Source organism: Harpegnathos saltator, unplaced genomic scaffold (genome assembly GCF_003227715.2).
Source record: "Harpegnathos saltator strain DR-91 unplaced genomic scaffold, Hsal_v8.6 scaffold364, whole genome shotgun sequence".
In the NCBI taxonomy this organism is placed as follows: domain Eukaryota; kingdom Metazoa; phylum Arthropoda; class Insecta; order Hymenoptera; family Formicidae; genus Harpegnathos; species Harpegnathos saltator.
In genome coordinates, this window is record NW_020230166.1 from 496071 (window position 1) to 514245 (window position 18175).

General features: G+C 54.4%; 1 protein-coding gene across 5 annotated transcripts in view; it reads right to left on the reverse strand.

Moving 5' to 3' along the window:
* Positions 1-3664: 3664 nt before the first annotated feature.
* Positions 3665-18175, reverse strand: part of Rgl (Ral guanine nucleotide dissociation stimulator-like) — a 34757-nt gene continuing 20246 nt past the window's right edge. For 2 of the 5 annotated variants that reach the window (XM_025300419.1, XM_011154060.3), the window contains exons 2-7: positions 15887-16547; positions 10345-10449; positions 9434-9854; positions 7948-8573; positions 7146-7460; positions 3665-6656 (exon numbers count right to left, since the gene is read on the reverse strand). In XM_025300419.1, the coding sequence (XP_025156204.1) occupies positions 5973-6656; positions 7146-7460; positions 7948-8573; positions 9434-9854; positions 10345-10449; positions 15887-16069 (2334 nt within the window). In that variant the 5' untranslated portion in view covers positions 16070-16547 and the 3' untranslated portion in view covers positions 3665-5972. Of the gene's footprint in view, positions 6657-7145; positions 7461-7947; positions 8574-9433; positions 9855-10344; positions 10450-11859; positions 12299-15886; positions 17431-18175 lie in introns of those variants that run through there. The other 3 variants (XM_025300420.1, XM_011154061.3, XM_011154062.3) reach the window with 3 other exon arrangements.

Consider the following 18175-nt stretch of genomic DNA (forward strand, 5'->3'; position numbering starts at 1 on the left):
CACCACCACCACCACCACCACAACTACCACCACCACCACCACCGCCACCACCACCACTAGCGACGACGACGACGACGGCGACGGCGACGGTTACGAGGACGACGGCGACGGCTACGTCGGTGCGACGCGCAATGCACTGCTCGCTGCGGTCGCGCGCGTCAGTCGATGCGCCAGGCGCATCGCCCCAGCTTGGCACGAAGCTCACGACTGGCTCGCTGGCTCGCGAGGACTAGCCGGGGGTTGCTTTTTCCTCGAGTTGACCGGTTCGCTGGGGGTGGATCAGGCTAGCGGCGGACGTCGCGACGTCTGACGGCGTTCGAGGGAAGCCACCCCCGGAGAGCAGGCGCGGAGCGTCGGCGGCGGCCGATTGGAGGGTGGTGCACGGTGGCAAGGGGGGCCGAAGGGGTTGTTGCCGCGGCGGCGGAGCGTGGCATTGGTGCGCCCGCGACTGTCTTGCTCGTATTTTTCCAAGGGGGGCGTATTGCGATGCTCTCTCGCGTATTTCGCGGCTCTTGCGGTCTCGGCGACCCTGCGGCGTCGTCCTGTGACTGCGGGGGTGTTGATCTTATTTTCGCGCTCTGATATGTTTTTTTTTTTTTTACGATTCTTGACGACGGCGCAGCGTGTGCCGTCATGCACACGCGCGCTGGCGGGCTTCGGGTTGGAGCAGCGGCGGAATCATCCCCCGCCCGCGTCGTAGGGGTGAGTTTCTTTCACGATTCCGCTTTTCCCGATGCAAAAGCCGCCCCGACGTTCGCACGTCGAGCGTACCTGCGAAATTTTTCTCGTTCGCGCCGAGCGTATCGTCGACTTCGATACCGATATCGACGAGCGCGGCGGAAGTTACTTTCGAAAGCAACGACACTCCTCGCGCGAGCGCGAGCGTGACGTCGATTCCAGCTGACGTCACGAGCTTTGAAACGTACAATGCGACTAAGCGGATATTTGGCGCACACACACGCGCGCGCGCGCGCGCGCGACCGACACACTCCGGAATGCGTTCGCCGGCGGTGGCAGGAATTCCTTTTCGATATCAATTAAGCTCATACCTGAATACGCCTTGAAATTCCTCCGGCTCGCCACTCGTGACGTCGGCGCGGCCTTGAACCACTTCGGGCAAAAGCAATAATCGCTCGGCGCTCGCTCGGTGATCGTTCGACACGAGCTCGCTATCTGGGTGACTCTTTGGCGCGGCGGTGTAACGCCGGCGGGAGAGGGAGGGGCCGAGGGATGACGGAAGGAAGGATCGCGGCACTCTCTCGATAGCGTCTCCGGACAAAAATAGGTCGGCCCAATTGAAGCGCCGTTATCCGCTCCACCTGAGCAACACTCGAGCGCGTCGTAGGTCTTGCGACCAGCGGCCTGTCGCCATCCTTCCGTCTCACCTCCCTCCCCCCTCTCTCTCTCTCTCTCTCTCTCTGTCTGTCTGTCTCTCTCTCCGCCTCAAATCTTACGTAGGAGAGCGGCGATTGCACGTACGGCGTATTTTCCTCACTCGATGATCTCATCGAGTGACAATCGCGGCCGGCAAGCTCGACGAAAGTTTGACGCGATTTACAGCTCGTGTAATTACCGGCGTATTTTATTGAACGATCCGTCGGCTTTTTTTTTCTAACAGAATAACGCAGTGTGTTTGAAGCGCTCAGCGGGTGAGGCACTATTTTTTTTTTTTTTTTTTTTACCAAAACGGGACGCCTACGCGACAGTTATCTAACTGTACTCTCCGAATCCGTCTGGCCAGTCACGCGCTTGAATTACGCCGTCGTGTCCTCGAGAAGAACAGCATCTCGGCCCGCGAGATGAAAGTGTTAGCCTCGCTGCCACACACTCGATGAACCTTTTAGCCACTCACCCCTGTCTACCTGTAAGTTCGAGTACTCGCACCTAAACCGAGATCAACAGGTTTGCGTGCCGGATGTGCCGGCCGACACGCCGGAAGTCCATTCGTCAGCCACGTGAAATCGCCACCCCGATACCGATCGGTTCGACCTTTCGCCCGGCGGGAAAGCCTCGCGAAGGACTCGGAGGGGAGGGTCTTTTATAGCCCGGTCTTCTCGTTCTGTCTACATTTTTCGCCCGGCATCATTGTCATCAGATTACACTCACCGTCATCGACGCGCTATTCACGCCAAGTCGGCTTTTTAACCCTCTCTCGGCCGCGACCAAGAGCGATCTCGAAATACCCGCGAAAAGCGGTTCCACTCTCCACCGTTTTTAGACAGACACACACACACACACACACACACACTCCCAATCCTCCGTACGTGAATACGTATATATAGTTCCAGCCGAGCGAAGGAAGGTGGTCCAGAATAGACCAACGGAGAAGACAGCTACCGGAAGTTCCGCTCTCCTCGGTTCTCTGGCGGAGGAGTCGCACACCCCCCGAGATCGTAAAACGTTTGCGTGCGACGGAAAAGGGAGCGGGGTGGGAAAAGGGTTGAATAGGAGACGGTCGGGCCACCGATGTCTGCTTGCGTGTATGTATGTATGCACATACATGTGTGTGTGTGTGTGTGTGTGTGCGTGTCTTGTAGGGCGCGTTGGTGAGGAAAACACACACGGCTGTAAAAGTGTAGGCCATCTATTCTCTCACTTCTGTCGTGGTCGCGCTACACGTGCGGTAGTTCATTTCCGCGGTCCCTCCTTCCGCCTCCGAGACCGCGGGCGAACATTTACACGAGGACGTACAGCTACTTAGACAAACAGATACGAAGGGACAAGGGGAAGATAGAAAGGGGGGGGTCGACGGAAATAAGTACAAAATTGTATAAGACTAATATCCGGAAAAACGTTATTCGACTTGATAAGTGTCGTCGGAATGCTCGACCATATAATTTTGCTCGCTTTCTCTCTCTCTCGCTCGCTCGCTCGCTCGCTCGCTCGCTCTTTCCTCGGCCATGTCGACGCGAATTTTCGTAGAAACGTATGAAACATGTGTGCGAGAAGAGTACGGCCGGTGATGCAGTGGAGATTGTCGATTAACACGCCGGTTTGATTTGATTCGACGCGGCTCGAAGGTCCGCCGCGAACGGAAGAATCGGGCGAGTCTGCTCCTTTTGTGACGAATGAGTCATTCGTTATTTAGCGCTCGATAACGATGGAGTAGCACCGACCGGTGAAAACCGCAGACGGTGAGTTGCGGTGAGAAGGGAAAAGTATAAACGTAGGCGAATTATCGTACGCCTCTTAATCGCGATAAATGATCGGTCGGGTTCTCATCGGATAGAATCTCTGCGCGAATCGAGTATTGCTGTCAATTAATCGGCGGTGCAGCTTTGCGAACTTGCGCTCGTTAATCTCGGCTCGAGTAGCAAAAAATCAACAACCGAGTGGAAGGAAAATGAGAGGAGTCTCGGCTGTCCCCCCCCCCTCCCTCCCCTACTCGACATTTCTCTGAACCAAAATAACAAGAGAAACAATCAACAAACCGAGCGGAAGGAAAATAAGAGAAACGTCGCTTAATCGTCTCTCTACTTCTCACGTATCCGCACCGAAATAGAAAAAAAAGGATCCACCACTCTCAGCGGCAGATAATCGACGTTCAAAGGAGGAACCAAATGCTGTCAGACTCGCCCGATCGGCCGCGGCGGCCGACCCTCCGCCTTGAAAGGAGAAATGGAGATTCTTCTATCACAGAATTTGGTCTTTCGCTCTCTCGCGTCCGTCTGCTTGACGAGAGGAGAGACAGTAACAATAATAATTGACAGTTTCCTTTTTGCCGGGTTCGCCGACCAGGAGGCGGGCCCGTTTGCTGGTCGAGTCCGCCGCTACGCGCGCTACGCAGTTACAATTATTTACAAAAATCACAACGACCCGCTCGATGACGGGTCGCTTGCTCGCTCGCTCTTCTGTTCCTCTTTCTCTACTCTATAATCTCGTGACGCCCGCGAGACACACACGCGAGGTTACTCTGTCGCAGACGCTCGTATCCTCCATCGTCACTCTTAACGCTAACGAACGCGCGCTCGTCACGCCTATCATGAGCGCGAGACAAGATGGCCGAACACGCTCGCGAATCATCCTCACGGTCTGTCATCAAACGCGCCTACAGTTATTTTCCCGTAACATCATCGCGTCGGCCAAATATCACTCGTGACTCGCGCGGCCGTTGACTGAACGCTCCGACGCGCTCTCCTTCTCCGGCGACGAGCTGCGAAATAACAATAACTCCCTGATTGCGAGAACCGTTACAGTTATCTTCTGAGACGATCCTCTCATCTCGTCCGAGTAATCCGATAATTACAAACGCAATATTCGCCCGGTCGATCGACGCTGCTGCCGCCGCCGAATCGGTATCGCCCGGACGCTGAAATACAAGCCGAGGCGACGAGCGCCACTCCCGTGGCTCCCTGCTGTGTTTGCGTCACGATGCTGCCGATAAGAACCTCGCGCGTGACTCACGCTAGACGCGCCTAACTATAACGCTTAGAGCAGCTTCGCTCAATTGCGCAACCGTGCCGAGTCCGAGAATGTGTGTGTGTGTGTGTGTGTGTATGTGTGTGTGTGTTGGTTGCGTACGTCGTGCTTGGCCGCGTACGTCCGTATACGCACTTCCGGTCGTACGATTGTAAACGAGCTTAATCATAGACCCTCAGCTGGGTCGCACGACCACGCACTCGTCGTCGTCGTCGTCGTCGTCGTGGCGCACGTTGGAGAGAGCCGAGTTGTCATGGTGGCTTTAAACGATATAAACGTGAGATAGCCCGAGTCTCTCTCTCTCTCTCTCTCTCTTTCTCTCATTCTCTCGCTCGCTCTTGCCGCTTTGCTCTCTTCGTTTAACCGAGCTCAGCACCGGGCTCTGATCAAGCTTCGAGTGGCACTCGTGCCCGTTTCCACCAAGCTTCATCGAGTCTCTGTCCGAGGAGAGAGTCGAGCTTGAAGCTTCATCGACTGGTCGCTGGAAACGACCGATAGTCGCGTCGGACTCGCTAATGGCTTCCAGTCGTTCGCCAGATAAAGACGAGATACGCGCGCGGGCGATAACACCAGATATGTAGGTGTGATTATGAACATTGCTCAGTTGATCATCCGTCATCTCGGCAGTTTGACGTGTCACACTGTACGATATTTTGCGTCCGGCTACGAGGCGAGCGACTGGAAATCGTTATCGAGCTTCGACCTAGTAATGGGTACCTAGTAAAAGTACCAGCGCCGGGACGCGTGCACAACTCTGGACGCAGGATTGGATGATTCTGGTCTTGAAGTACGAATATTTCAAAACCAGGACAACAAGAACAGTCAGAGTGACTTGCGCGTCCAGGCGCTGGTGCTTCTGCCTCCAATGTCTCGAAGCTTGATCGGAGCTCGAGGTGTGCGCGCGATCGAGGTGATCATGAGACGGTAGACAACGCGATCATTGGCATTTCCTCGTAATCGTACATGTACGAGGGAGAGCCGTTGAATAAATAGTCTCCTTTGAATCATAACGAAATACGTTTCTGGGAATCTAACATGATGAGTAGTATAGCGACGTTAGAACACAACATTACACGATTCGTCTGTTCCGACACACAGCGGGACCTTCGTGCTACTGCCATGATTAATAATGAGTAATCAATCAGTACGATACTAGAATCTCACGAGGATGTCGAGACGCTGCGCGGTTCACCACCTAGGTGAGTCGTCGTCTCTCCTTGAAAGGACGACGAATAATCGATCGACGATTGGCGATGAATTAACAAATTAACTACTGACGTCTGTTTAAAATACTATATCGCATAGTATCGTGACTTAATATCGAGTTCGTCTCAGCGAAGTGTTCGTATCACCCACGCATCGCGTCCGCGTCGCGATCACCCCGATCGACCACGGTCTCTCTTGTTTTTCTCTCTCTTTTTCTCTCTTACATCGGACACCAATCGCGGCACTGTCGTTAACATCAACAAAATTCGCATCATAGTCCACGACTGTCCGGAATTAGCGCCGCCACGGTGTCCGCTTCTTCAGGGCGTCAGGCGGCTTCCTCGGAACTATCGTTTGTGGCTGCCTTTGCTTCTCGGGCTGTCGGAGGCCGCGTCGTTGGGCTCCCGCCTCGGTCGCAGTATGAAGTTGAGGTTGTGCGCGGTATTTACAGCGTAATACACGTTGGCCGAGTTGGGCAGCACCATCTCCCGGTCGGGTAACACCTGCGCCAAGGTGTATTGGTCCGGATTGCCCTCGAGGCCGAGTTTCAGCATCGCGTTGCGTATCACCTGCGGCGTGCGCTCGTTGTTGGACAGCATTATCGACTTGTACAGCACCACGCCGTCCGTCTCGACGTTGTCGCTCTCCATGGTAACCTTGATGATGTAGAAGTCCGGCGAGCTCTTGTGCGAGTGGCTGGGACTCGACAGGCCGGCGAGGTTGGGTGTACTGCCGTTGGCCGCGATGGTGCCTGCTGATGGCGGAGCCAGTCGGGTCTGATGGTTACCGCTGCTGTTGCCGCCGCCGCCGCCGCCGCCGCCGCCGCCGCCGCCACCACCGGAGCTTAAGGACACGTCCAAGGAGGGTAAGGACGAGCTCGAAGACGAGCTGGACATCTGCGAGGGCGAGGTGCGTCGGTCCAATGAGTTGTGCGGCGAGCTTGGCAAAGAGTCCAGATCGCAGTAGAATTGTGAGCTGCTGGAGCTAGACGTTGAGGCGATCGAGTCGTTCTTACGGTGACCTTGATGACCCTGTGAGATGCGAATCGCGGTTCAGTCGCGGTGGTGAAACGGTTTCAAGGAGATATACGGGCCGCGGTGGTCCGTTTAATAATTTTCCGGTGAAATATGAACGATTCAGGAATCTCGATCCAAGTTGAATCTTGATCATTTTGATTGCATTCTGATAACCGAGATTTCTGAATCATTCAACCAAATTCATTCAACCAAACATTGTTCTCCGTGAGAGGAACCTTCTCTTAAAGGCCACACAGGTCTGTACTTTTTACTTATATTAAAACAGACTTGGTTTGTTAATTAAATAGGGAAAAAAATAATCGCTGTCGCACATAATCGTGTAATGCTGATTAGGAACGTGTTAACGTTTCTCGAGCAGAGGTTAGGTTGCGTGTTAGGTTTCAGGTGGACTTGGACGACGTAGACCTCCTGTTTCCCCCTCTCCTCTGGATGGAGCTAAAAAAAGACGGTCTTTGAAAGTGTAGATTGCTAAGGGATGCTGACCTGCTTCTTCTTCCCGCGGTTGTTGAGAGTATTGCCCGCTGGTGGTGGTTCGATTTGGCAGCTGAGTTTGTAAGCTTCCCGATCGTCCAGCACCAGCACGGAATGGAACCAGCGGTCGAACACGGGATCTGTGCTGAAGTTGTACGCGTTCGCCGCACCCTGAAGAAGCCGTATCCTCGCGAGGACCTCAAACTCCTTACGTCTCTTGTCGAAGTTGATGAGACCATCGGCTATCGTGTCCGGTATCGCCGTGTCGATCATCGTCAGGTCAGTTAGGAACGTGCCTAGGTACGGTATCGTGCCGTAACTGATGTTCTGAAAGAGCAGTTAGCGACTGTCAGAATCACGAGATCGGCAAAAATCGCCTTTAGCTTCGTTCGCAGGGACAAAGAAAATATCACTGAAGAATCCTATTTCTGATCTCAAAATATTTTATTCTAAACATTTCTTTCATAGCATAAAAGCTACTTCTTACGTTCTTACGTTCTTTTGAAAAAGATCTCGTCCCGAAGATAGATTGCGTAATCTAACAATGAAGCCTCTATTCTGTCTAGCTATGGCGCTAAACTTTGCGAGGAAACTTAACTTAAATTCATAATCAATTCCTAATTTTTTCCTTTTTTCACCGAGTCGAGTTTTGGCGAATTGATTTCAGGGATTGTCATCTCGGTCAGCAACTATCCATATTTCAAAGCTCCAAGACTCGATCTAACGCAGTTTCTCCCCCTCTCCTCTCAGGTATAAAATTAATCCTCGCGAAGGATCGCGGTCGCGCATGAGACCCGCGTCGTCACAAACTTACGCCCGCGTGAGTATTCTGCTTTTGAAAGAGCTTCTGTAGATGGCGGTCGCTCCTGCCGGCGGTGTCGGCGAACTTGGCGGTGCCCTCTTTGATGAGGAGCTCGCGCTGGGTCCAGGCGTTGTTCTCCTCCGAGAATATCCTCTCGAGCTCACGGAACAGCTCGTGCTTCTCCCGCGGCATGCATTGCCAGCACTTCTCCAGCCGGTAGACCGGGTTGCTCTGCAGGCCGGACACGATCGCCTTCAGGCTGCTGAAGTTCTTGAGTACACGCAGCTCCTGCGCGATGTCGATCCACGTCTCAAGGATCCGCGCGCGCTCCTGCGACTTGAGCGTCGTGTCCGTGAGGATCGTCGAGATGACGCGCAGCGAGACCGCGTTGAACTGGTTCACCGTCGCCAACACCGTCGCAGCGTCGTGGCTCCTCGAGCGGTCCTTCCTCGACCAGACGGCGCCGAGGCACTGATGAGCGACCAGCTTCTTGAACACTTCCGCGTCCATCCGCGTCAGCTGTTCGGCGAAGTGACGCTGCGGCACCTCGGGGAAGATGTAGCTCGCCCAATGATCCGACATCGGATCCGGGGAGCCGCGGACGGGTAGTCTACCATTGTCGTAGACCATGCAGGAGTCTGGAAGGCAAAACGGGGGGATTCGATTAGTCCGGTTCGCGTTTCTCGCGAGAGTGACTTTTGAGCCTTGAAGAGCGGGAGAACCGAGCAATCTGCGTTTCGTCTTGTCTGACGCGAGAAATGCCGTAGGCATTTTTCTACACTTGCTCGTTTTTTCCGACTTCTTTATTCTTCGTTCTTTTCCTCTTTCGTTCCTTCCGAGCCCTTCTTCTCTGCCCTTCGAGAAACATCCGAATGTCCAAACGTGTTCCTCTGGGAATTTAATATCCGCTCGAAACGTCACGTCGCCACAATAACAAGAAGACTGCTCGCAGCAGCAGCAGCAGCAGCAGCAGCAGCAAAGGCTCGAAACGCGAAGGCTCTCCTCAGGTCACATTTTCTGCCTACCATCCGTCGATGGTGAGACCGCCTCTATTTTTGGGATATCGCGACCGGATCGGGCACAGCGTGCTACCTACGGTCGAGAGCCCTGGTGAAAGGTGAGCCCTGGCCCGTTTATGCGCGGCGGTAAGGGACCCTCAGAATTTACACGAAAGGCAGACGCGCGCCTTTGTGCGACCGGGCTGCGCTTGGCCTTTCACCGCGGCTAATGTGGAGAGGTTCTTTCTGCGCCAAACTGCCGATAATTATCCTTCCGCAAGTACTTGCACCGTGGCTAACGCATCCTTATTCGGTTATTTCGGACAGGCAGCGGCCGGAACACGAGGAAGTTCGTAGGAAGTTCCTCGAGGGGGAATTATACACGCGCGATGATGCGATATTCGCATCGCTTCACCGTTCACCGGACGACACCTTTCCTCGTCCCTCCGTCTGGCGTCCGCTAGAAATCGGAGTGTACGAAGAACCGTGAGTGAGATTACCTATCTGATCCTCTCGCTGGAACCTGTGCAGCCGGTGCCTGGCCTTGAGCTCGAGCTCGGAGCCCAACAGGTGCCGGTGCGTGAAGTCCAAGAGCCTGGTGAGCAGGGGGTGGTTAGGCGGTGACTTCCAGTCACCTGGGTAGGCGTCCAGCCAGACGTGCAGCGCCTGGACGAGAGTCTTGCGGTGCTGCTCGCAGCCGGTGCTATCGTCCAAGGCGTCGTACCTGGCGAGCAGTAGCTCCAGCACCTCGCGCGGGCTCGTGAAGGCCCGGTACGTCGCCAGGAAGACGTTTATGTACGTCGACTCCAGCTCGCCGTCGTCGTTCGCCAGACTCTCGACCAGCCGCTGCACCGTGCCGGCTTTCAAGAACCGCACCCTCACCGTCTCCCATTCCAAATGCGAGATCTCGTCGTCGGAATCCTGCATTCAGAGGTTAGGGCCATTTAGACGGTGAGCTTTCCTAGTTCTGCTACAGTCGGCAAGAAGTGGGCAAGAAATATTGGCAAGCGCGGAGACTCGTTCGCTCGGAAAATTCCTTTCGCGTCTTTGTTCGTATCTTTGCAAGATCGGATTCTCTCTTCTGAATATCAGGGACACTCGATTAATTTTATGAACGCTCGATTGGGATTCTATCGGGATTCTATCGGAAGATTCATCTTGAAGAAAGATGAATCTTCAAGATTCCAAGCAAGATTCGCGGAAAAGTTCTCTCTCAAGGTCAAAGGGGGCGATTTTATGATCGTGCAGCCGAATTATACACGAGCTTCTCTTCGAGGTTTGTCGAGCGTCTGAATCAGGGGGGGTCTAGATCCTCGAATTGAACATGAAACTCGCCGGTCTGAGGAAAACAGATTCTCGTTTCGAGTAGTATCGAGTCTCAGTAGTGTGGCCGATAGTCTCATAGTCTCACCGATGCCGAGAGGCTCCTCGTTGGCCGATGGTATCGGACCTTCTTCAGGTACACCGTGTATATGACGCCGTCGCCCCTTTCCTCGCCCCATAAACGCCACGTGGGCTGCAAAAGCAAGATCGAGCGTCGAGTTTAGTCGTGAAAGTCCGTGCGAGTGGCGCATATATATCGTCGACGGTATAATGGAATCGCTAACAACGCGCGCTGCCGGGGGATGATTCACGCTCCTAATCTCAGGAGATACAAGCTGCTCCCCGTCTCGCGGACTAACAGAGTCAGCCTGTGACGAGCGGACGCGGCAATCCGTAGGCCGAAGGAGCTATCTCGAGCTTGTGCTCCGTCAGAGTTCTCCTCTCGCTGCAGCGAATCAGCTGTTCCGCTTGCTCCGATATGTGATGACACGATAATTTCATGACTATTGTGATGACGACGGCGTGATGGGCGACCTCGACTTGTGCCTCTCAGAAGATTGATCCTTTTCTCCAAAACTTGATTTTCGGTTCGCGCTCTTTTATCAGTGCTTGAGTGCTTCGTTAAGCGAAACAGCAATAACTCGATTCTCCGTTGAAAGGAATCGCTTTGTACAAAAAATGGAGCGGAGAAGGATCGCTAAGAAAAAAAAAAACGGAAAAGAAAAAGGAATTTCTGGAGGAGAAAGATGGAGACTTTCTCAAGAGTTTCGAGATCGCCCGTCGCTGATGCACGCCGTCGCTGTGCAAAGCGCCATCGATTATCACTGACATAGACTATCATTTTTTTGCAACGGACGAGTTCGTTCGGAAAGCCGATCGGATGATCCATCATCGCGTCCGCGCATTGATTAACATGCCATCGTATAAATTAATTGCTAACCGCGGAAAATCGGTTACTGTACTGTGAGTGTGCACTTTGGCACGTCACTTTAAAAGATTTATCGTCATCTAAATCGTCCACGGGCTGCGCTCTTGCATGCCGCTCTAATTATCTCTGCATTCATCAAGCGTGCTCTCCGAGCTAATGAGAAACGATCGAAAATCAATCTTTTTTTCTAATAAAGCCCTCGCGTCATCGCGTCGCGACGAAGATGCATACTTACGGCTCGGGTCGAAAGATTCCCCCGACGCGGGATTCCCCAAAATCACCTCTACATTCTACAAATTATCTAACATATACAACAATGTGTGCGTGCGTGCGTGCGTGCGTGCGTGCGTGCGTGCGTGCGTGTTCCCAACATTTGCATTGAGTTTCGCGAAGGCGCCTCGCGGCGGTAAATTTGCCCTCCGTTGAGATTGAACTCGACTCGCTTTCCGACGAAATTCAATTTCAGCCGAGGACGATCATTTCCTCGCGGGATTCCATCCGCCAAGGACTCAAAGCCGCCGCGAGAGAGCACCAAGGGGGCGCAAGAGGATCAGGACGAAACGGACAGAGGGGGAGAGCGTCGGGAAACGCGCGGGATCATCGCTCGGGCGCGAGAAAATTTCTCTTAAAGAAAAAGAAAGAAAGAAAAAAAAAAAAGAAGGAAAAAATCCTCACCAAGCTCGGCTGTTCGTTCGATAAAAAATCCCGAGACGTCGACTGAGTCATGTCCGTGCGTAATGAAGGCGCGCGTGCGCATTATGCATCGCACCGCACACGCGAGCACGTCGCTTATCAGTGACAGTCGATGCCAGCCGGTCTGCAATCAATCCTGCCTCGGTAAAGACAAACTTACTCACGCGATGACGCAACGCCGGCCCGATAAGCCCGCTTGCAAAGGTAGTTACCCTCTCGGACAAGGTGTTTCGGGGCTTATCAGCGCGCGTCCGCGCGAAGGGAACTGCAATTAACGATGTTCGTCGTGCAGGCTCCTCGTGTCGTGCGTCGTTCGTCGACGTGCGCTGCTCGTATAAATTTCAGCGCGAGCTGCGATACGATGAGAATAGCGACTCGCGCGCGCGCGCGGATCGTCGTTAATCACTATAGACAAACGCGCTCCTTGAACATTTACACACATTGGACACATTGTTCAACATCGCGTATCGTCGGAGGAGATTCTCGGCTGCCTCTTTCCCTCTCTGGAATTTTCACCATCCTGCGCCGCAAAATAACGGCGGTCGCGCTGGCCGAGCGACGCGACGCCCCGAGATAGAGAGAGAGAGAGAGAGAGAGAGAGAGAGAGAGAGAGAGATGAAAATTCAATTGAATTAGGAATTAAATTCAATTAACCGCGATCGCGCGCGGATTTCGCGTTATTTGTTCGACGTTGATTAACTTGGCATTGAACGGCAAGCCGGTCGAAGGCGGCTCGCGAGTGAACTCCGTGAGAATTGTCGAAGGCGAACACCGTTTCCCCGCCTGATCAATCCGGCGACTCGGCGTGTCTCGCTCGTGATTCGCGCGAATTCGTCCTTTATTTATCTGACATTGGAATTTCGTCAACAAAGCGGGGGAGGGGGGGCCTGCCTGTCGGAGCAGCTGTAAGAGGCTTAATATCGCGGATCTCGCGTGCGACAGACATTCGCTCCGCGACTCGGCGATTACAACCGAAGCCCTACGCGGACCAGTTCGCGGCTGGAGAAACGTCGCTCGGGCACAGACTCGATGGGGAAAAGCGTGTCATTGCCGTCGCCGTCGCAGTCTGGATTTCCCTCTCCTTGACGACCGCGCGAGCAGCAGCGAAGTCACCACTCCGCGGGAAACTCGCCGATTCATACCGGAGGAGCATCGTCGCGCCGCGGAACTGTCCGTTCTCTCGCGCTCGTTATCGGGGACGGGATTTTTTCGTCCTGCCTGAGGATAACGTCTGCGTTATTGAGCTCGCATGGGACAATCGCTTCGATAATCGTCGTCGATCTTTCCTCCTCCGCGACGGGCGACTCAGCGGGCGACGCCGAAAAAGTTTGCTCATTTCTCGTCGCGTTTCGTTCGTTCATTCATCTACAAGCCAATAACTCCATCCCCCGAACGAGTCGACCATTTGTCCCGGTGAATTGACTCATCTTGGGTAGACAGGCGCGATCTTGGCGCTCGCTCGACGGGCGAAATTTTCTGAAAAATTCCAACACCGAGAGATATCGAGAGCCGCCGGCTCGTCGACTTATACCGCTCCTCGGAACGAGCGGGGCAATTAGACGCCCGCGGGAGGAACCCGAGCGTGACTCGAGGTCCTCGTACCTGCTCGTCCTTGGACGCCCGCTTCCCTCGAGTGTCCATTGTTCGTAAACAGCTCGAGTGAGCGAGCGAGCGAGCGTGCACGAGCAGCTCCGTTCCTTCGTGATTCACGCGCGAGCCGACTCGCGAGTACCTCGCGATCGAGGCCGATCCACGACAATCGAGGGATTTCCGCTAAAGAGTGAGGCGAGTCCCATGAAGTCGCACGGTGTTATTCAATCGTTACGTCGCCGGCTACGTCGACGTGGCGCAATATCGCGATTTTCCTCCGGGTCCCAGGCTCCTCTCGTCAAATTCGCCTCCGTCTTCGGCGAGTGCAGTCGTACCCTGCGATTCGACGAAAGAGTCGCCGGGGGGGGGGGGGAAGAGGACAATCGAGTCCGCTGAAATTGCGACCATTCTCGGAGTCACTCGAAGTGTTTCGCATGTTTCAAGAAAAATGCCGAATGAGACGTCGGTAACGCTTTAGCATTCTCTCTCTCTCTCTCTCTCTCTCTCTCTCTCTCTCTCTCTCTCGGCGAAGTGATTTCCTCAATCATAATTATTTCATTACGCAATTACAGCCGCAAATAGCGCGTGGCGTTTTTCCACCAGCGATCTCGAGCGACTCGCCGATGAGAGAGAGAGAGAGAGAGAGAGACACGCGTCGAGGACGCGTAGTCGCGGCTTTTCGGTGCTCGTACTCGCGTAGTTCTCCCGCGCGATCGATCGACAGCGGCGAATGTAAAATTCACGAGGACGCGTCGATATCGTCGGCTCCCGCGGAGCCATAAGTAAATTGCCGGTGACATTGTTTGCCGTCTCGCGGCTAGCCCGCGCCGTTTCTGGAACGCCGCGAACGGCGAACGACCGAGACGCCTGCCCGCCGTCGCGGAATCTCGAAAACGTCCCGGGGTCAACGGTCTGTCCGCGCCCGAAATACACCCCATTATTTCCCATCAAACTCGCGGAGTGCCATAAGGCGAGAGTCGCAGCTCGGCAGTAACTTTCGTCCATCGAGCCTTGCGCGGTCGAGCTATGCGCGCGCGAGCGTGATGTGGGCAATTTTTTATCCGAGTATCCGAGGAAGGCAAATTTGCAAAGTTTGAGGAGGAGCTACTTGTTTCGAGCTCCGCTCGAACACAGGATGCTTCGCGATCGCTTCAAAGTAGCATATTTCTTGCGAGACGTGAATTTCTTTGAATTTCACGTCTCTCTCAACTTCAAAGCCAGATCCCCGCTAGATAATGCATAATAACTCTGTCATCTGACTGTGAGAACAGAGTGAAAATAATAGTACTAATAATAATAATAATAACAACAACAACAACGATAACAAAATGTCAGGTGCAAGTTTGCAATAAGCACGACGATCATTGCGGAGCAGTCAAAGCGTCGAACGCGTTTTCCCGCAGCGGTCTGACTCTCCCGCGAAAAGATTCGTCCCGGGCGCGATAACGCGACCGATGCAAATCCCTGCTAATTAAGCCGCGAGCCGGCGCTTTTTTCCGCGTCACGCAGAAGACGGCGATACGGTTCCGATGACACTCTGACCCTGATTACCCGATCAAGTAGTCGCGCGCGCGCGCGCGCGCGCGAGAGGCAATACGCGTGCGTGTTGTACGTCGCTTATAATCCAATGCCGCTACATTTATCACTTCCAAGGTTTCGGCCACCAAGACTCGCGCAATTGCGCCGATACGCGTTCGCAGCGGCGCTCGTACGTGCGGAGAAACGCAATCCCGCGCAATCGGAGATCTCGCTCATCATTATGCATCAGCCCAAACACGATGACGAAAGCGACTGGAAGCGAGACAGACAGACAGACAGACAGACAGACAGACAGACAGACAGATAGACAGACAGACAGACACAACGCAAGACTCGCGACGCTACCAAACACACTGCACTCGCTACACGAACAAGTCTTGCCAGCTATAATCGCATGCAACTGCACAACGGAAAAGCGGCCGAAAAAGCGCGCGCTCGCCGGCGGAGCGGCGAGCTCCGTCAAGGTAGACCTCGAGTCGACGAGCGAGTCCGACGTGACAGTCTCTACGCTGATAGCGAGATAAATACGCGAGAGCGTCCCGCGATACGCGATCGAGAAGTCCACCCGGTCCTCCTCGGCTGGGACACGTCCGCTGGAAGCGTCAGCGAAGCTGTACATTCAATCCACGAACACACTCGACGACGAAAGCAACGGGCCAATGCGAGAACGCGACGCGAGAGCGGCCGGCCGGCCGGCCGGCCGGCCGCGTCGATGTTATCGAGCCGGCCGATACGCCTTATCGCCGTAATTTCGCGGAATCGAGCGAACGATCGCTCGCTCGCTCGCTCGCTCATCGAAGGTGCGCGCGCGCGCGCGCGCGATTAAAACGACGGACGTTCGTGCAGCATCCGCCGGCGCGGCTTGTGTTTGTCTCTTTACCTGTTGCACGTACCACTGGGTGGAGCTCTGGCTCTTCCGGTGGCCGCTGGGCTTGCAAGGGGCGCAGAGCAGCAGAGGGGTCAGTTTGTTCACCCCCTTGACGGGGGCAGCGCCGGTCGCCGCCGGCGTGGGCGACGCTGCTGGGCTCAGCCCGTCATCCCCCCCCAACACCGGCCACAGCATCCACGTGTGGATCCACGTCCGTCCGCACAGCTGCCTTCCTCCCTCCTCCTCTCCCCCCTGCGCCCCGTCTGAAGGCCAAAGCCCGTGCGGCGGCCGAGGGTGGCTCGCTCTTTCTCTCTCTCTCTCTCTCTCTCTCTCTCTCTCTCTCTCTCTCTCTCTCTCTCTCTCTCTCTCTCTCGGCCGCCCCTGTTTTCTTCTCGCTCCTCCTCGTTTCGCTCGCCTCTTCTCGGCGCTTCCTCTTGGTCCTCTGCGCCCTCGCGCGTCCTCCTCCGCCTGCGGCGACTGTCTTCCGGAACCCCCGATGCGTCGAGCTGTCGCCACGCAGGTCGCCGGCGGACTAAATCGTCGTCGTCGCGTCACGCCTCGACGATGACAACGGCGACGTTGACGCGCGCGATCGCCGCGGGCTGCAGGAGCGTATCATCGCAGGCCGCCGGTGCGTGTCTCGGGCGTTCTTCTTCTTCGTCGGCAGCTGCGGCTGAAGTTGCGAGCGATCGCGCTTGAGCACGGCGGATTAGGTGCTTCAGCTCTCGTTGAGCTGCCTCGACGGAGAGAGTCACTCGGTCGTAACCTCGTGCGGGTGCACGGACGTGTCGCGACTTTGGCGTGATCGGCAAACGCGCGCCGCCGACTTTCGCGGCTCCCTTTGGCTCCGAACGGGAGTTGTCGAGATTCGGCGGAAATTCGAGTTTTTCGACTCGGGTCGCTCGGTGGCGCGGATCGATGCGAGCATCTATCGGCTAACGGCGCAGCTGGAGAGCTCGTTCGGCAAATTCGAGTCCAAACGCGCGAGTCTCAGACTTTACGATTGCTCGGATTACTCGTCTAAATTTACGTAAAACCGTGTAAATCCAGGCTCGTTGCTGGCGAAAGCTTGCTGGCCGCTTGAAACGCTTGTTTCGCTCGGGACGGATATCGGTGAAACTCCGGACGAGCTTCTCGGACGAATTTCCAAATGAAAAAGTTCACTTGCTCGAGTCAGCGATCGCTCCGGTCGTTTGTCGCCGCGCCTTTGATCGGACGATGCTTGCGATTCCGCGGGAGGGGGGAGGAGGGGGGCCGCGGCGACATGCGGCTCGCGCTCTCTCGTCCGCCATTAATCATTCTTGCAGCTGACTTACGGCTGACTTACAAACAAAAACAGAGAAAAAGCAAGCCGCGTGCTGAACTTTATTTCGGGCGGCTCTAATCAAAGGGGAGAGACGCCTCCGTTCTCTCGCCGCGCTCCAACAGCTCGGTAATTAATTACGAAAGGTCGAAGGTGACGTGCGTGTTTGTATGCACTTCCGGTATGCACGCATATCGCGGCCACTCTCACGTAGGCGAAGCAACCCCATCGCGCACGAGCGTCGCGCGTACCCCCGACGAGACAACTTGACTCCGCTGCGCGCCTCCCACCCCCCCCCTTTCCACCCCCGTCAAAGGTAAATGTTAACTGGCGCAAGCGACGCGCTATTTGAAGACCGAGTGCTGCGTTTTGTCGGAAACAAAAAGGGAGACTGAACAATGTGTCGTGACAAGAACGAGAGAGAGAGAGAGAGAGAGAGAGAGAGAGAGAGAGAGAGAGAGAGAGAGGCAATTTCGCTCAACTTTTATATTTTATTTCGTTAACAGCGGCCCTTCGATCGATCAAAATAGTCGACTGTTGGAAAAAGTAACAAAATACACCACGAGAATGTAACTTTAAATAAAAAGGTGCATAAAAAGGTCGTGATCAACTTCCGAAAAACCCACCCCTCCACGTCAAGTTGTTAGAAATTTATCGCCCAGATTTATTTATTTAAATAACATTATGTATCGCTATTTGCAGTATTACACCACTTTTCTAAATTTATCTGTGCATCGCGTGCATTATATTTAGATAACAAATGAATATCTGTTCCAACTTAACCTCACCTCTGAAAAACACCCCAGTGACCATCTACGCAAAAAATGACGCGACTAAGTAATTAATAAGCAAACAAATACATAATATATATCACGGTACGTAGATTTATGTTGGGAAAGAAGCGTAATATCGTCGGCGATACGTCAGTCAAACTTTTTCGGTTGTTAAAATTTGTCGCTGAAAATCCGCTCGAGAGAGGCCCGTCCATTTGCGGTCGC